The 17,157-nt window shown below is 39.1% G+C and overlaps 1 protein-coding gene across 4 annotated transcripts in view; it reads right to left on the bottom strand.

Annotated features, from left to right (window-relative positions):
- LOC139936067 (exosome complex exonuclease RRP44-like) overlaps positions 1-17,157 on the bottom strand; it is a 201,398-nt gene that overhangs the window by 54,027 nt on the left and 130,214 nt on the right. For all 4 annotated transcript variants that reach the window (XM_071930789.1, XM_071930788.1, XM_071930790.1 and 1 more), the window contains 11 exons: positions 16,044-16,181; positions 12,946-13,092; positions 10,975-11,091; positions 9,556-9,657; positions 8,800-8,949; positions 8,163-8,290; positions 6,931-7,017; positions 6,393-6,549; positions 4,581-4,801; positions 3,663-3,753; positions 2,458-2,535 (listed from right to left, as the gene is read on the bottom strand). In XM_071930789.1, coding sequence (XP_071786890.1) covers positions 2,458-2,535; positions 3,663-3,753; positions 4,581-4,801; positions 6,393-6,549; positions 6,931-7,017; positions 8,163-8,290; positions 8,800-8,949; positions 9,556-9,657; positions 10,975-11,091; positions 12,946-13,092; positions 16,044-16,181 — 1,416 coding nt within the window. The remainder of the gene's footprint in view (positions 1-2,457; positions 2,536-3,662; positions 3,754-4,580; positions 4,802-6,392; positions 6,550-6,930; positions 7,018-8,162; positions 8,291-8,799; positions 8,950-9,555; positions 9,658-10,974; positions 11,092-12,945; positions 13,093-16,043; positions 16,182-17,157) is intronic.

The raw sequence follows: 17,157 nt of genomic DNA, 5'->3' as shown, positions 1-17,157 counted from the left end.
ATCATCAATGAAAAAGTTAAAGGCTAAATCTGTTGTTGTTTAGAGATGACTCATTTCAAACCAAGGACTTGATGTTATCTCTGATCGTACAAGTATTACTTATCAGAAGGTTTGAAAATAATCCTGTTGTGCAAACAAGGTCATCCTAGATAAAATATTTATGAGCTTATTCTGTCTTCTTGACAGTCATGTTCTGACCGCACTGCAAGGTTGGTGCAATGTCTGATGTTGCATTAATAATGACGCAGTTGATTTGCATAAAAAAGTAGTCCCGGCAAGCCAGAAAAAAAATTAAAGAGTTGGACCTGATTCCCCAGTATACAAAAAGCAGCAAAAAAAAACCAATTCAAAGTAATTTTCGTTGCATCACAATAATAATTTATTCTTTGGGTCTGCAATTTCTACTCTTTATTTGTTACTGCGTAGCCTTAATGCGAGCCTTAGTGTATACTGAATTTTTGTAATTTTTATGTTTTTAGACTTGCAAACCAACGTGAATTTCACTGTATATGTGTATATTTTTATGGTTAACCGAGTAGTTTGAAAAACAGTAGTTGCAACTTGACTATGCAATCAATAGTCTAGACTTTGAAACTACTCACCCAGGCTTAGTCTTCAAGACAAAACTTGGATTGGGTATTTGTTTTAAACAAATCTACAAGAAAAGGGAATCTTGAAACAAAACCTCTACACAAAACTAGAGCCAGGAATGCAACAGAGAACTAATTGTGGGAGAACAAAACGCTGTCTACACAACACATCTTCAGTACAATACTTCAAACAAAGAAGACTGGATATTTATTTTGAAAAGAAAATCTACAATAATCGGAAATCTCAAAACAGAACCTCTCCACAAAACTAGCGCCAGGAATACAGCAAAGGCTACAAAAACGCTGTCTACAGAACACATCTTCAGTGCAATACTTTAAACAAAGAAGAATGGATATTTATTTTGAAAAGAAAATCTACAATAATCGGAAATCTCAAAACAGAACCTCTTCATAAAACTAGAGCCAGGAATACAGCATAGGCTACAAAAAAGCTGTCTGCAGAACACATCTTCAGCAAGATTAATCGGGTAGTGGAAAATTGGTAGTCGCGACTCAACTAAACAGTCAAGAGTCCAGACTTTAAAACTAGTCAACCAGGCTTAATCTTCAGTACAATACTTCAAACAATGGACAATGGATATTTATTTAAAAACAAAAAAATCTACAAGGAAAGGAATTCTCAAAACAGAACCTCTTCACAAAACTAGAGCCAGGAATACAGCATAGGCTACAAAAACGCTGTCTACACAACACATCTTCAGCACGATTAATCGAGTAGTGAAAAATTGGTAGTCGCGACTCGACTAAACAATCAAGAGTCCGGCCTTTAAAACTAGTCACCCAGGCTTAATCTTCAGTACAATACTTTAAAAAAAGGTCACTGGATATTTATTTTGAAGAAAAAACAATTCTACAAATAAAAGGAATCTCAAAACAGAACCTCTTTCCAAAATTAATATCAATAATATGCAAAAAAATAATTTTAAATGACTTCAGTCTCCTGATGATGACTAGAGAAAGCTCGTCGAAGCGTTGAGACCAATTTAAGAACTCACTCCACGGTAGTACCTTTATAAACGATCTTATAAAGCTTAAGTAGTAGAGTCTTATCTGATTTGTTTACCTTCCGCCCAGGGAGTACTTAAAATGTAGGACAGATCTTTTCAGAACTGCCCGAATTAAAAAAAAATCTACTCCGCGATAGTAGAAGATATAGCAAGACAGTTCTCTAAAGAACAAAATCTACCTGGCAAGTAGATACACACATAGCGTTACTGCAGACCAAATATATATCATCTAATAACCATCCTGAATTGTACATACATTATTTTTAATTGGGTATTATCTTTTCCTGTAATTGGTGGCTCGTCAGCTGTTGGTTTGGTCAATAAACATATATAATAGTAAACAAGAAAATATATACACACAATTTGTGGCAGAACGGCTTTGTAGAGGTGCTGGTTACCTGTTCCTCCTCGCCACTCACTGGCTTGGTATTTTTTAGCTATTTTGCTTCTTTGCATCTTTATTGACCCCTTGCCTGCGCGTCACACATGGCGACTGATGCCACGCTCACCATGTTGGTGGGCAGTTAGTGTCTCAACGCCGCGTCGCCTAAAATGCGCACTTCACTGCATAACGCACAGCATAGAGTTATATATACAAATGCAACGCAAAGTAAAATTGCCCACCAGTATGGCGCTTTCAAGATTTTTCTGATGATGACGTCAGGTGAAATGGGTCAATATATCGATTTGTATACTTTTATGCCAGTGTAAAGTCTAATACAACTAAAAACTAATACCATTTCAAAGATGGCCAGTGCCAAAACTCTACTGAGAACAAATTCACTATGATGGGCTACAAAGAATTGAAACACAAAATAAAAAGGACTTGGCAAGCTTACCTGTGTGTGGAGAGCTACTGATGCCCGTCCTGCATACTGTGCCATACGATGACGCATATTGAGTTGGTTACACATTGACTGCACAAAGAAACAACAATTCACAATAAGCTTTCATTTCCAACAAATTTCTGATTCCTGATCCTGAAGACTCATCTTTTTCAAAAAACATTACAGAAACATTCCATAGGAGTGGATTTTTAAAAACTGTTCTTGATCTTTGCACCGCTGGAGGACAACCGAGAGGGAACTTTTATTCGACGCGAGCGACTATTGTTGCTACCGGTACTTGGTACTTGGTTCTTTAATCCCTTTACAGAGCCCCATTTGGGCTAAACTGGGATGTTGTGGGAAAGTGACATCAACAGCCAGGCGGATAAAGTGCCAAAAGAAAAAAGATTATTAAAGGTGCACTTTTTTACAGGTGCAGGAAAAGATGGAAAGAATTTAAAGGACAATATTGCCATGCAGAGGCTGCATTGCTCTGATGGCAGGGATGGCTGATGTTTGGAAGACCTGTATGGATGGAGTTATGTGTAGGACAGCAGATGGTGGGAGCCTGTTCCAAACTGACATAGCCCTTGGAAAGAAGGCATATTTCTATTTGGTGCTATAGAAGACGTCATTATTATTATTATCATTATTATTGTTACTATTATACCAAGAAAGCCAAAGCTATAAAGCTAAAGAACAAATAAATTGCACAAAATGAGTTGAACCCCAAAAAACAAACGAATCGTAAATACTGATTTTTCATTAAAAGCTAGGACAAAAAACATCACACACATTTTGAGGTACAATGATGGAAGTGAGTTCAATGTTAGAGAAAGCTCTGTCCCTAATAACTAGCAAGGCTAAGATATACATGTAGGTACGTTGAGTGCGAGAGACAAGGACCGTAGACCAGGCCTGACATTAAACGAACAAACTGCCTTAGATCGGGCAAGATGGTCTTTGAAAAGCATTTAAAACTGTTTTGTTATGAAATGCATATATTGGTTAGTTAGAAAATTTTGACTCCAAATTTTGACTTAAAAGGAAAACCGTGCAGTTTCGAGGCATGTTTGTGAGGATCATTATGATCTACTTTTAAATTATCTATCTAACCATATGCATTTCATAGCAAATGTTTTCAAACACTAAAGACCAACTCGACTGATCCAAGGCAACGTGTTTCTTATTAGGTAAGCAAATAAAGAACTGATTACCTGAACTTTCTGTTTGTCAAGCAATGATGGATAAGACTTATCTGCACCAATCGCTACTGCCAAAGCTCGATGAACCAATATATCAGAGTATCTGTACACAACACAGAAAAAAGAGTCACATATATATCAATTTAATCATTTCTATATGAATAAACAATGCTGTCATTCATTGTTAAAGCCATTGGACACTTTCGGAACAGAAAACAAAATAAAAGTTCACAGATTTACAAATAACTTACAGGGTTTACAAAAGGTAATGGTGAAAGACTTCTCTTGAAATATTGTTCCATGAAATGCTTTACTTATTGAGAAAACATTAAAACAATTATCAATTCTCGTTGTCGAGAATTACGGATTTATTTTAAACACATGTCATGACACAGCGAAATGTGCGGAAACAAGGGTGGGTTTTCCCATTATTTTCTCCCGACTCCGATGACCAATTGAGCCTAAATTTCCACAGGATTGTTATTTTATATATAAGTTGTGATACACGAAGTGTGGGCTTTAGACAACACTGTTTACTGAAAGTGTCCAATGGCTTTAACATTATAATAATAATAATGGCTTCTTATACTGCGCTCAGGTCCGTCACTCAGTGGCGCTTCAACATTGTTACCCCTGGTCACTGGGCCTTAAATCACTCCTTAAACCATCTCAACTCCCTGGGGAGTATACAGCCCGTGGGACAATTATATGCGCTACTCGGCTAAACCAATCACACCAACCAACTCTGCCCTCACAGGTACCCATTTACCCCTTGGTGGAGAGAAGCAAATATAGTAAAGCATCAGAGACCCAAGTGTCACGACCGGGATTCAAACCCACACTCTGCTGAACAGAAGCATCAGAGCTTGAGTTCGGTGCTCTTATCCGCTCGGCCACGACACCCTGAATAGTGTAAGACTTGATGCTTACCTTCGAATGGGCGATGTGAAGTGTGTATAGATAGGTGCAGCTAATCCGTAATGGAAGAAATCTTCATATGGTAAAGTGCCACTACTAAAGTACAGCGCCTGGGTCATGCAACGTGTTGTCATCATACGTAGAAGCTTATTGAAGAAAGGTTCGTCGGGTAACTCTGCTTTATCTAAGGATTCAGCTAAAGCACGACCACTGTCAACCTCCAGCTCAACACCCTGTGGATCATCAAGATAATAATATATTAATATAATAATATATAAAAAATTATTAATACCTCGGACAGTTTTGCTATTCCTATTGGTGGAGAGCGCATCACGTGGGTGTGTATAAACCTTTGTTCATGACCAGTAAAAAGTGTTGAAACATGGGCGTGACACACGAGCTTGCACCTGTGCTTGTAAAACATTTTCTACATTCCTATTGGTCGAGAGCAACGGCCAGGACAGTTGTGCAATACGCGCAACGCGCACAGCATTCCCTTATAAGGCGTTGTTTACCCGAGGGCGGCGGAGGGCCTTACCATTTCATAGCTGGAGAACTGTTGTGTTGAAAGAAATCATCGAACAACTATAATTTGTGCATTTATTTTACTTTTTGACCAAAAGTCTTAATGTTTTTTGACCGAAAAGGTATTTATGAACGGGAATCAAAGTGTGTTGAATCGGTTTTCAACTTGTGGTTTAAACAAGTGGAGGCCTGGTTCTTGATAATTTACCTCAACTTCGTCTCGGTAAAATTATCAAGAACCAGGCCTCGTTGGGTTTAAACCACTAGTTGAAAACCTCTTCACCACACATTGATTCCATTATAATAAAGCGGTGGTATCTAGAAAAAACTATTCAATGCGCTAAAATTATGACCAAGGGCAAAATAAATGGTAGGCTTGACTGAAGAGGTAAGTTTTGAGATTGGATTTGATTGAAGAAATGTCAGGTTGTGATCGAAGGGCGAGAGGCAAGCCGTTCCACACACGGGGGGCTGCAACCGAGAAACTTTAATCCCCATAAGCTTTCAACCTGGAAGGTGGAACGGCAAGCAAGTTGGCATCACTTGACCTTAGTTGACGACATGCTCGTACAACAGGAGAAGCCTTTGCAAGTTACAACGCAGGACAGTTCTTTTCAGAACTGAGAAGTCTCCCAAATTCTGAAAATTTATATATTCTGTGGTAGTAGAATGTAAAGCAAGACTAGTTCTCAAAAGAACACAATCTACCTTGCAAGTACATGTAAATTCACACGTGGTGTTACCGCAAACCAAATATATATTGACACATTAATTGTTTGCTGTCCACAATGTACAATAAATAGGGCTTGTCATGGGCAAGCGGTTAACAGCACAGGATTCATAATAATAATAATAGCACACAGTTCTTGTATATTGTGTTATCACACCCAGTTTTCATGTAATCCTCTCCATTGCAACCAGTGTATTCTGTAACTTTACCCCACCTTTGTGGCGTGTCATGGCGGAGCGGTTAAGAGCACCGGATTCAAGCTGTGGTGTTTGATCAGCAGAGTGTGGGTTCGAGTCCCGGTCTTGACACTTGCTACGTAAAATTGGGGAGGTAGTGCTTTCTGCTCTACCGGCCAGGCTTCGGATTGATAATACCCAAGCCATATGGACTGTAAAAGGGGTAACCCTGTTTCAGCCCTAGGAGTAGGTGGCAACGGCCTCTGGAAAAATAAATAATTGTAGCCCACACCTTGAAGTGGCCTTCAGGCCTTGTGTGTCTGGCGACTTGCATAAAAATAATAAAAATAAATAAAATAAAAATAAATACAAATTGGATGGTCTCGTATCTACCTTAGCCAGAGCAGCTTTAATGACGGGTTCATAGCTTGAGGGTGATGGTGTAGGGTGACGACGTAAGCAAGCACATTGAGGAAACTCTTCATGAATCTTCTTAGCTACTGAGATGTTTGCCAGCAACATGAACTCCTCCACCATGGAGTTAGTTTCTCTGCAAAATAACATTAAAGAGTAAATAAAACGCGTAATAATATATAAAAAATGAATGTTTATGCGCAATGGTGCGCATACTTTCATGAGTGGAAAAATGGAATGTTCTATTCAACGCATTGGAGCCGAGTTTTCACAGATTTGTTATTTTATGCATATGTTGAGATACACCAACTGTAAAGGCTAGTCTTTGACAATTACCACAAGTGTCCACTGCCTTTAAATACTGAACAGTCTTTTGATTCACTCCTAAAAGCCAATCTTCAAAGCCCAAAAACATTAGTATAGAAACGCAAATTTATTACATCTTCATCAAAAAGCCTTTAGCTCACAAGGAGGAATTCTATACCAATAATGCTAAAGAACATGATTAACACTATACCTCATTTCTTTCTGCTGGACTTCAATAGGGTCATGTGTCTCACTATCCATACTGAAGCGAATCTCCGGAGACGCCAGTACTAGTGCTCTGCAAAAGACAAACAATACAAGAAACTGCAAACTTGAATAATAGTGTAATAGAAGCTTCTTATACATGTATAGTGCGTATATCGATCACTCAGTGATGCTCAAGGCGCTTTACTTACAGTATTTTCCTCCAAGGTATCTGGGACTATGTTAGAATTATAAGAACTGGGGTCGATTTTACAAAGAGTTAGGGTTAGGAGATAGTCCTAGGAGATGTGTGGCTAGTCCCAAGTTAGGACGAGTAACTCGTCCTAACTCGAGATAAGACTAGTCCTAACTCTTTGTGAAATCCGCCCCTGTTCTTTTACATAACACAATGTAATGGTTCACAAGGTGCTGTGGCGCTATATGCTGCCAATCAAACCAGGAACAAAAAAGATGAACCTCTTCTCTTTATGACACTGCAAGTTTATTTGTATCGACTGGAACCACTGGATCTAGACTGGGCCCCTGTCTAGATCCAGTGATTCCATTGGATACAATGATATCATTTGATACGTGCAGTGACATATAGATGCCCAAACAGTCAGTGCTATCACGTCCGCAATAGAATTTGACTGTGTATCTCTATGTGAAATGAGAGTATTAGGTCAAAGGTGAATTTATACGCCAGTATCGAGGCGGGTCTCTGGCGTTATTCACACGCCTCGAAGTGTGACGTCAGATGTTCAGGCTACTCTAAATACATACTGGTAGGCGGTTCCATTTAACAAGGGTTCTTGGAACAAAGGAAAATGTGGAAACAGTCCTTATTGGTTGAAGGGTGGGTGAACGAATTTGATGATGATTTCCAAGTGAGAGTTTGGTTTCCCTGTGGTTTGGGTTGATACTGGTCCGTGTTGATAACAGTTTTTATGGTGAACAGTTTTATATAGTATGCGTTCGATAAGCTTCCCTGGGTCGACCCCGCAGTGCTCACTCGGGTGAGCCCCTGACAAGAGCTAACCGAGCTATCACACTTGCCCTCTCGTGGTGACGGCATGCACCACAGGTCACCCCCAAGTGACCCACTCCACAAGCAGGGCATTGGGGGCTGACCCAGGTGAGCCCTTGGAATGATGTCAAAGCTATTCAAACGTACCGGGGCAGTCCAGGGTCGACCCAGGGAAGCTAAACGAGCGCACACATAGTGAGTGAGTTACTTACCCATTGTCCATGCGTTTCTTCTTGAGTATCTTGGCTAGTCTGTTCAGACCTCTAAGGCCAAGAGTAACGTTGTCCTGCATTGAATCATCATCAATTCTAAGTTGCGCTTCTTCATAGGTAAATGCAGCCTGTAAGGAAATCAAACCAATCAATGTTAAAGACACTGGACACTATTGGTAATTACTCAAAATATTTATTGCCATAAAACCTTACTTGGTAACGAGTAATGGGGAGAGGTTAATAGTATAAAACATTGTGAGAAATGGCTCCCTCTGAAGTGTAGTAGTTTTCGAGAAAGAGGTAATTTTCCAAGAATTTGATTTCGAGACCTCAGATTTAGAATTTGGGGTCTCAAAATCAAGCATATGAAAGCACACAACTTCGTGTGACAAGGGTGTTTTTTCTTTCATTATTATCTCGCAACTTGGTTGACCAATTGAATTCAAATTTTCACAGGTTTGTTATTTTATGCATATGTTGAGATACAGCAAGTGAGAAGGCTGGTTATAAACAGCTCCAGCTGGTCATTATCAACTGTTTAAACACCCCCACGTGACGCGCTCTCCACCAATAGACGTAGCGAAACTGTCAGGGGTATTTATGAATATTAGATCAATGAGAATGACTTGAAACTTACCCTTGAGCAGATGATGCTCTTCGTAAACCTGACGTTAACAATCTCAGCCTGTTGAGTGATCTCCCAGATACAGGAGAAAGCGAACCTCTCTAATTTACCTCTTAGAGAACACAGGTTAGAACTCAGTAACTCAGGAACCATATCAATCCTCTGAAACAAACATTCACATCAACAAAATGGTCAAGACGGTTTGTTTTAATGTTAGAGGAACTAGATTTAAAGGAGCACTACAAAATTTTTTTTTTTCTAACAACAGTAGCTGGGAGTGTAATCCACTATACACATAAACTGTCAAAACCTGTAGAAGTTTGAGATCGATCGGCCATCTGGGTCACAAGAAAATAATGAAAAACCGATTACAAATTTTGCATAACATCAATTAAAAAAGAATATAACGAATCAAACCTAACAATTTGTTACCGAGGCATATAACAAGCATCACGTGATTGGCTCTCGACCAATCTTCTCACTCTCTTCGCTCTTCCACTGGTAAATCCCTTTCAGTTCACAAAACCCACGAACTTGCAGATGACAGGGGATTTTCTACTGCTGTTACCCGTAATCTATCCTAACCAGAAGCTCAAACAGTGTCCCAGCTTTCAAACGTGCTCTCAAAACCCACCTTTTTGCCTCTTCGTAGCTGGTCGTCTTTATCTTTGTTCTGTCTTTTCCCTCTTCTTTCCTTCTCAGCGCCTTGTATCCTTTGGCAATTTGGCGCTTTATAAATATTGTTGTTATTATTATTATTATTATTACCTTATCCACAAGATAGACAGTTGTACCTCGACTGGATGCTTCATCATCGAGTGCATTCCCTGGCCGAATGAAATGTGTAACGTCTGCAATATGTACACCTACCTGTAGATTAATCACAATAAGTATGAGGAACCAATCAACGAACCCAAGAACACTTCAGGCTGTCCAAAGGTTTCAACGTTTAAAGGCAGTGGACACTATTGGTAATTACTCAAAATAATTATTAGCATAAAACCTCACTTGGTAGCAAGTAATGGGGAGAGGTTGATAGTATAAAGCATTGTGAGAAACTGCTCCCTCTGAAGTGATGTAGTTTTCAAGAAAGAAGTTATTTTCCACGAATTTGATTTCAGATTTAGAATTTGAGGTCTCGAAATCAAGCATCTGAAAGCACACAACTTTGTGTGACGAGGGTGTTTTTATTTCATAGTTATCTCGCAACTCCGACGACCAATCGAGCTCAAATTTTCACAGGTTTGTTATTTTATGCATACATGTATGCTGAGATACACCAAATGAGAAGACTGGTGTTTGACAATTACCAACAGAGGCTGTGTATAACTTTAAAGGTGTTTTAAAATGTTGGTAGAATGAACAGAGAAAACACAGGTGGTTGAGCGGTCAAGCACATTGGTCAATTCGAACTCAAGCTCAGGTATTTCTGATTAGAAGAGTACGTGTTCCTGTCCCAGTCTTTACACTTGTGTCCTTAGATGAATCTGAGCACTGTACAAGGAGTGACTATTCTCATAATTACAACATTTCACCATGTTGATGTAAACAATGAACAGTCGAAGATAAATTGGGTAAATCAACACGGTTTCTCCTGAAGACGAGCAGAATATACTGTTCAAAACGTCGAGACCAAACCGGCTCTTTTCAGAGCCACCACTCCTTCAAAAGAGATTTTACTCATGGTTGTACCCGCAAGTTTACTATTCATATTTATATTTATAGTTACTCCAACACAGTGACAGTGAAAGATTGTTACCGGGGAAAATCACTTCCAACACAGTGGGACGTAACAGTGATGTACAGTTAGGTTTACAGGAGTTTAAAGCAGCATACTGATAGAACAAAAGAAATCGGCAATGAAAACTAGGTGGGGTTGACTACAAAAAATCTGGCGAACTTAACCAAACAAAAACCAGGAGCAGAAATGCCTTAGAAATTACGGCACCCCAGTACCTGTGTACAGACAGATGGGCTTGCCACACCCTAAACAAAATTCCTAGGATGCCAGCAGGCGATTGGCTGTGGACACTGAACTTTGACTTTATGCAAAAAAGTATAAACTGATGGACGTAAAGAAACATTCAAAAAGGTATTAACGGTTAACACACATCACCGGTGGGAGATGACACAAACATATTCAAGTGTTGAACATTCCCTAAACCAATAATAATAACATTGCCTTACCTCTAGGTTACCATTGTCAATGTTTCTACAGTGTAATGCATCGTCAATATCTGTACATCCTGGTGGATCTACACTGCAGATGTCTAGATGGCGTAGGTCTTCACGAACAGCCACATCCTACGATAGACATCACAAAACGCACAACTCATCAGTATCAAAGACTAATTCTTACAATGACTTAACTTAAATGCATTTATAAAGCGCTTTAACACTGTTTCAAAGCGCTGTACAGCCAAGAATAAAACATTAAAATTCAGGATAAAAAACATGAGCAAAAATAGCAATATGGCTTTAAAAATATACAACAGTTAAAACAGAAGCAGAAATTTAGTAACAAATTGCATTACAAACATTCATATTATATACAATAAAATACAAAAATAAGCGTCAGTGTTTGGTTAAAGCCATTATACATTTTGGGTACCGAAAAGAAAAAAAAAAGTTCACAGATTTACAAATAATTTACAGGGTTTACAGAAGGTAATGGTGAAAGACTTCTCTTGAAATATTATTCCATGAAATGCTTTACTTTTTGAGCAAACATTAAAACAATGTCAATTCTCGACAGCGAGAATTACGGATTTATTTAAAACACATGTCATGACACGGCGAAACGCGCGGAAACAATAGTGGGTTTTCCCGTTATTTTCTCCCGACTCTGATGACCGATTGAGCCTAAATTTTCACAGGTTTGTTATTTTATACACGAAGTGTGGGACTTGGACAATACTGTTTACCGAAAGTGTCCAATGGCTTTAAGTTTGTCAATCTAAAACCAACATTTATTTGGGTCGACCTAGAGTCGCTCCTGATCTTTTTGGCTCGGGTGTAAATCATTTTCAAGTCAGTGTCTGATTTACAAGAAAACAGACATGCATCTGCACATGCAACTCAAAAAAATTACATGCACAAAATAAATGTTGCACACACTGCACATATAATTGGAAGTTGTTAAAAAAAAAAAACACATTATGGTTTCCATTAACTTTTTTCCCCCCATTGCTCGCCAGAAGAGTAAACTTAAATTCTGGGTTGCCCGAAAATTTTAGGATGGTCTTATCCCCTTATTCCCACCCTTAATACTCTTTTCATCAACAACCATTTTCATGGATTCTGAGGATCGGTTTAATAGAACTTCTTTTTCAATGAATTCTTTGTGTTTAACAATCAGTCAGAGAGGCTCATTGAGAAAAAAAAAATCCAATGAACTTTGGCCCGCATCCTCTATTGACCCAATAAACCTGACGTCATCATCAGAATAATCTTGGATACGCCATTTGGTGGGCAATGTCACTGTGCATTATTCAGTGAAGTGCATTATTCAGTGAAGTGCACATTTTAGGCGACGCTGCATTAAACCTTAACCTGTTGCCCACCAAAATTTTACATTGTTTGATATGTTTTAAAGGCAGTGGACAAAATTATTCAAAATCATTATTAGCATACAACCTTTCTTTGGTAATGAGTAATGGGGAGAGGTTCAGAGTATAAAACATTGTGGGAAACGGCTCCCTCTGAAGTAATGTAGTATTCGAGAAAGAAGTAATTTTTCACGATTTGAGACCTCAGATTTAGAATTTGAGGTCTCGAAATCAAGCATCTGAAAGCACACAACTTCGTGTGACAAGGGTGTTTTTTCTTTCATTATTATCTCACAACTTCAACGACCATTTGAGCTCAAAATTTTTACAGGTTTGTTATTTTATGCATATGTTAGATACACCAACTGTGAAGGCTAGTTTTTGACAATTACCAATAGTGTCCACTGCCTTTAATGACTGAGTCACTCGCACTGTTCAAGCTCTGGTGTTTTTTTAGTAGCAGAGTGAGGGTTCGAGTCTCAGTCGTGACACTTGTGGCCTTGAGCAAGACACTATACAAGGGGGTGTTCCGAGGTAAGTTTCACAAGGGACTAAGAACTAGTCCTTGGAGACTCGAAGCTAGGAACTGAATAAACAAATGATTGCATACCTCTTGAGTGATGCCCCATGGAAGTGATGGAAGGAAACTCAGCACTGCCTCTGAGAAAGGAAGATGAGGTACATCATGCTCAAGAAGAAGAACTTCATTCTCTGTGTCTCTGTCTCCAATCTCACCAAGCTGACGGACAAAGTGACCCTAGCAAAACAACAACAACAAAAGAAAGCATGTTATGACTGAGCGGTTAAGAGCACCGAATTAAAGGCAGTGGACACTATTGGTAATTACTCAAAATAATTATTAGCATAAAACCTTACTTGGTAACGAGTAATGGGGAGAGGTTGATGGTATAAAACATTGTGAGAAACGGCTCCCTCTGAAGTGCCATAGTTTTCAAGTAAGAAGTAATTTTCCATGATTTTGATTTCGAGACCTCAGATTTAGAACTTAAGGTCTCGAAATCAACTCTCTAAACGCACACAACTTCGTGTGACAAGGGCGTTTTTTTCTTTCATTATTATCTCGCAACTTCGATGACCGATTGAGCTCAAATTATCACAGGTTTGTTATTTTATGCATATGTTCAGATACACCAACTGTGAAGGCTAGTCTTTGACAATTACCAATAGTGTCCACTGCCTTTAAAGCTTTGGTGTTTGATCAGCAGAGTGCGGGTTCGAGTCCAGGTTGTGACACCTGGCGCCAAGGCAAGAAACTTAACCATGATTGCTTCGTAAAGTTTGGGAGGTAGTGCTTTCTCGTCTACAAGTCAGGCTTCAAAATAATTATTAGCATAAAACCTCATTTGGTAACGAGTAATGGGGAGCTGTTGATAGTATAAAACACTGTGACAACTGGCAATGTGGGAAACATAGTTTTTGAGAAAGAAGTAACTTTCTACAAACTTATTTTTTATTTTATACAACATCCATCAGCGATGGAAGGGTTGGTTTGGGTGATTGAATTAAACAGGGAGGTGAGACAATGTATGAAGCTCTTTGTAGTGGCATTTCAAGACATCAGATTTAGAATTTGAGGTCCCGAAATCAAGCATCTGAAAGCACACAGCTTCGTGTGACAAGGGTGTTCTTTCTTCACGACCAACTGAGCTCAAATGTTCACAGGTTTGTTATTTCGTGCATATGTTGATATGTACACCAAGTGAAAAGACTGGCAATTACCAATAGTGTCCAGTGTCTTTAAGAGTACCGCAGGTTTAGAATTTGAGGTCCCGAAATCAAGCATCTGAAAGCACACAGCTTCGTGTGACAAGGGTTTTTTTTCTTCCATTATTATTTAGCATCTTCAATGACCGATTGAGTTCAAATGTTCACAGGTTTGTTATTTCATGCATATGTTGATATACACCAAGTGAGAAGACTGACAATTACCAATAGTGTCCAGCCGTCGATTTCACAAAGAGTTAGGACTCGTCTTATCTCGAGTTAGGACGAGTAACTCATCTTTACTTAGGATTAATCTTAAGGTCTGCATGCTACAGTGCAGGGTTGGGACTCGTCCTAAGTCCTAAGATTAGTCTTAGCTAAGGAAGAGTTTTGTGAAATTGACGGCAGTGTCTTTAAGAGCACCGCAGGGCTCGAAATGAACACATGAACGAGGCCAGTATTTTTAGTGTCGGGCCAGTAAACTTACAACCGAACAAGTCTGACGGTCTTGTGTCCATGAAGAACAGTACCTCACCTCATCTTTTATTTTAAAAAATTAGATTCAAATTTTAGATTTGAATCCAATCAAAATCTTCTGGTTTTGAGTATGGAGGATTTCCCTATAAGTTGAATAGACGATGTGACCTATGTTTACATTCAAACCGCCCTCTGTTGAAAAAACACTGTATACGTCATGTTTCGTCGGGCAAAAAGACACATAGTCATGGTAAGATTGCATACACTTTCTAGCTGGCTGCCAAAACACAAAGACTGTGCCCGGCGGTATGCGCGCGAATCATGTTATGGTTTTCGTGTGACGTCAGAGGTCACATCGTCTATAGGAATACATATTATCTCAGTGCGTGTTCAAATAAAACGTTTATATATGACACTGTGCATAGTTTTCTTCTCAGTTTGCTTCTAGTCTTGTGAGCAATTTTCAGGTCCACCCCCCCCCCCCCTAAATTCAAGCCTTGCATTGGTCTCAAGCTTTGTTGTTCCTGATCAGCAGAGTGTGGGTTTGAGTCCGCGGAATCAACCATCTGAAAGCACACAGCTTCGTAAGACCAGGGTGTCTTTTTCTTCCATTATTACCTCGCAAACTTCGTTATTTTGTGCATTATGTTGAGATACACCAAGTGCGAAGACTGGTCTTTGACAATAACCAATAGTGTCCACTGTCTTTAAATTAAAATCAGTATTTTCTTGACTCACAACTTCGTGTGACAAGGGTGTTTTTTTCTTTCCTAGTTATCTCGCAACTCCTACGACCAATCAAGCTCAAAATTTCACAGGTTTGTTAATTTGTGCATTGTGTTGAGATACACCAAGTGAGAAGACTGGTCTTTGACAATAACCAATAGTGTCCACTGCCTTTAAATTAAAATCAGTATTTTCTTGACTCACAACTTCGTGTGACAAGGGTGTTTTTTTCTTTCATAGTTATCTCGCAACTCCTACGACCAATCAAGCTCAAAATTTCACAGGTTTGTTATTTTGTGCGTTATGTTGAGATACACCAAGTGAGAAGACTGGTCTTTGACAATTACCAATAGTGTCCACTGTCTTTAAATTAAAATAAGTATTTTCTTGACTCACAACTTCGTGTGACAAGGGTGTTTTTTTCTTTCATAGTTATCTCGCAACTCCTACGACCAATCAAGCTCAAAATTTCACAGGTTTATTATTTTGTGCATTATGTTGAGATACACCAAGTGAGAAAACTGGTCTTTGACAATTACCAATAGTGTCCACTGTCTTTAAATTAAAATACGTATTTTCTTGACTCACAACTTCGTGCGACAAGGGTGTTTTTTTCTTTCATAGTTATCTCGCAACTCCTACGACCAATCAAGCTCAAAATTTCACAGGTTTGTTATTTTGTGCATTATGTTGAGATACACCAAGTGAGAAGACTGGTCTTTGACATTTACCAATAGTGTCCACTGTCTTTAAATTAAAATCAGTATTTTCTTGACTCACCAGAGGATACCTAGAGTTTCGTGGCCAGCTGTCGATGCCGACAATAATCCTCTGTCCCTGTAGTGTAGCGGCTTGTCTCGTTTCAATTCGTATCTTTGGAATCTTTCTCTCTGCAGCCATGAACAAGTGACGTGTTCCCTAAAAAAAAAACATAGAGTTTAAAATAGATGTTAAATTTGCATCGGGGACTTTGAATATTAATTTTTTGGTTTTACCCATACAAGGATGTGTAATAGCACTGTAAACTCAGTACTTTCCCCGAGTCCTGTGAAAACTAACATACAGTTTTTTTGGGGTTTTATATTTTCCTTGTGGTACTGTTGGAATGCTTTACAATAGAAGTTCCAGATGTCAAAACTCTGTGTAATCGAGTGGCATATCGGGCCGAGCGGCCGAAAACAGGAGTAGGTGGCAACAGCCCCTGGCAAAAACAAATTGTAGCCCATACCTCGAAGTGGCCTTCAGGCCTTGTGTGTCTGGCGACTTGCATAAAAAAAATAATATAAGTTATCACACATTCCAAGCGCCAGTGGAATACGGAAAAATATAGTGCTTCTGCGTCCCATATCCAACGAGGCCAATGGATATGGGATGCAGACGCGCCATATTTTTTTGTGTTCCACGAGCGCATGTTATAACGAATTTATCTTCCAGTTTCACGTGCAACGCGCAAAGTTTAAAATTTCAGAACATTATTTTGCGACGAAGCATGTACGCGCACAAATGTACGTTTAAAATGTAATTTTTGCACTGTCCGTATACGGAGCGTGACGCATTGACATTCATAATACGCACTGTGCAATCAAATTAGAGAAAGTTGTATATACGATTTTTATAACACCCTCCAGTTCAAGCATCTGATTGGTGGATTAGCGCGTACTGGAAGATAATAATAACCAGTCACCATCATACACTGTACAAATCTGACATGCTACTTTCGTTCCACCACATTCCCTACGCTCTTCCTCAGAGAACCTCTTGGCCGAACCTCGCACTGTCTAAAGAGCTGCTCCAAATCTATGGAACTCATTACCATCACATCTTCGCCATGCAACTTCACATAAACAATTCAAGAGCCTAATAAAGACTCACTTATACAGAAATAGCCGACTGT

The sequence above is a fragment of the Asterias amurensis genome, chromosome 4, assembly GCF_032118995.1.
Source record: "Asterias amurensis chromosome 4, ASM3211899v1".
Lineage (NCBI taxonomy): Eukaryota > Metazoa > Echinodermata > Asteroidea > Forcipulatida > Asteriidae > Asterias > Asterias amurensis.
This window is presented reverse-complemented; position numbering and strand designations above follow the sequence as displayed.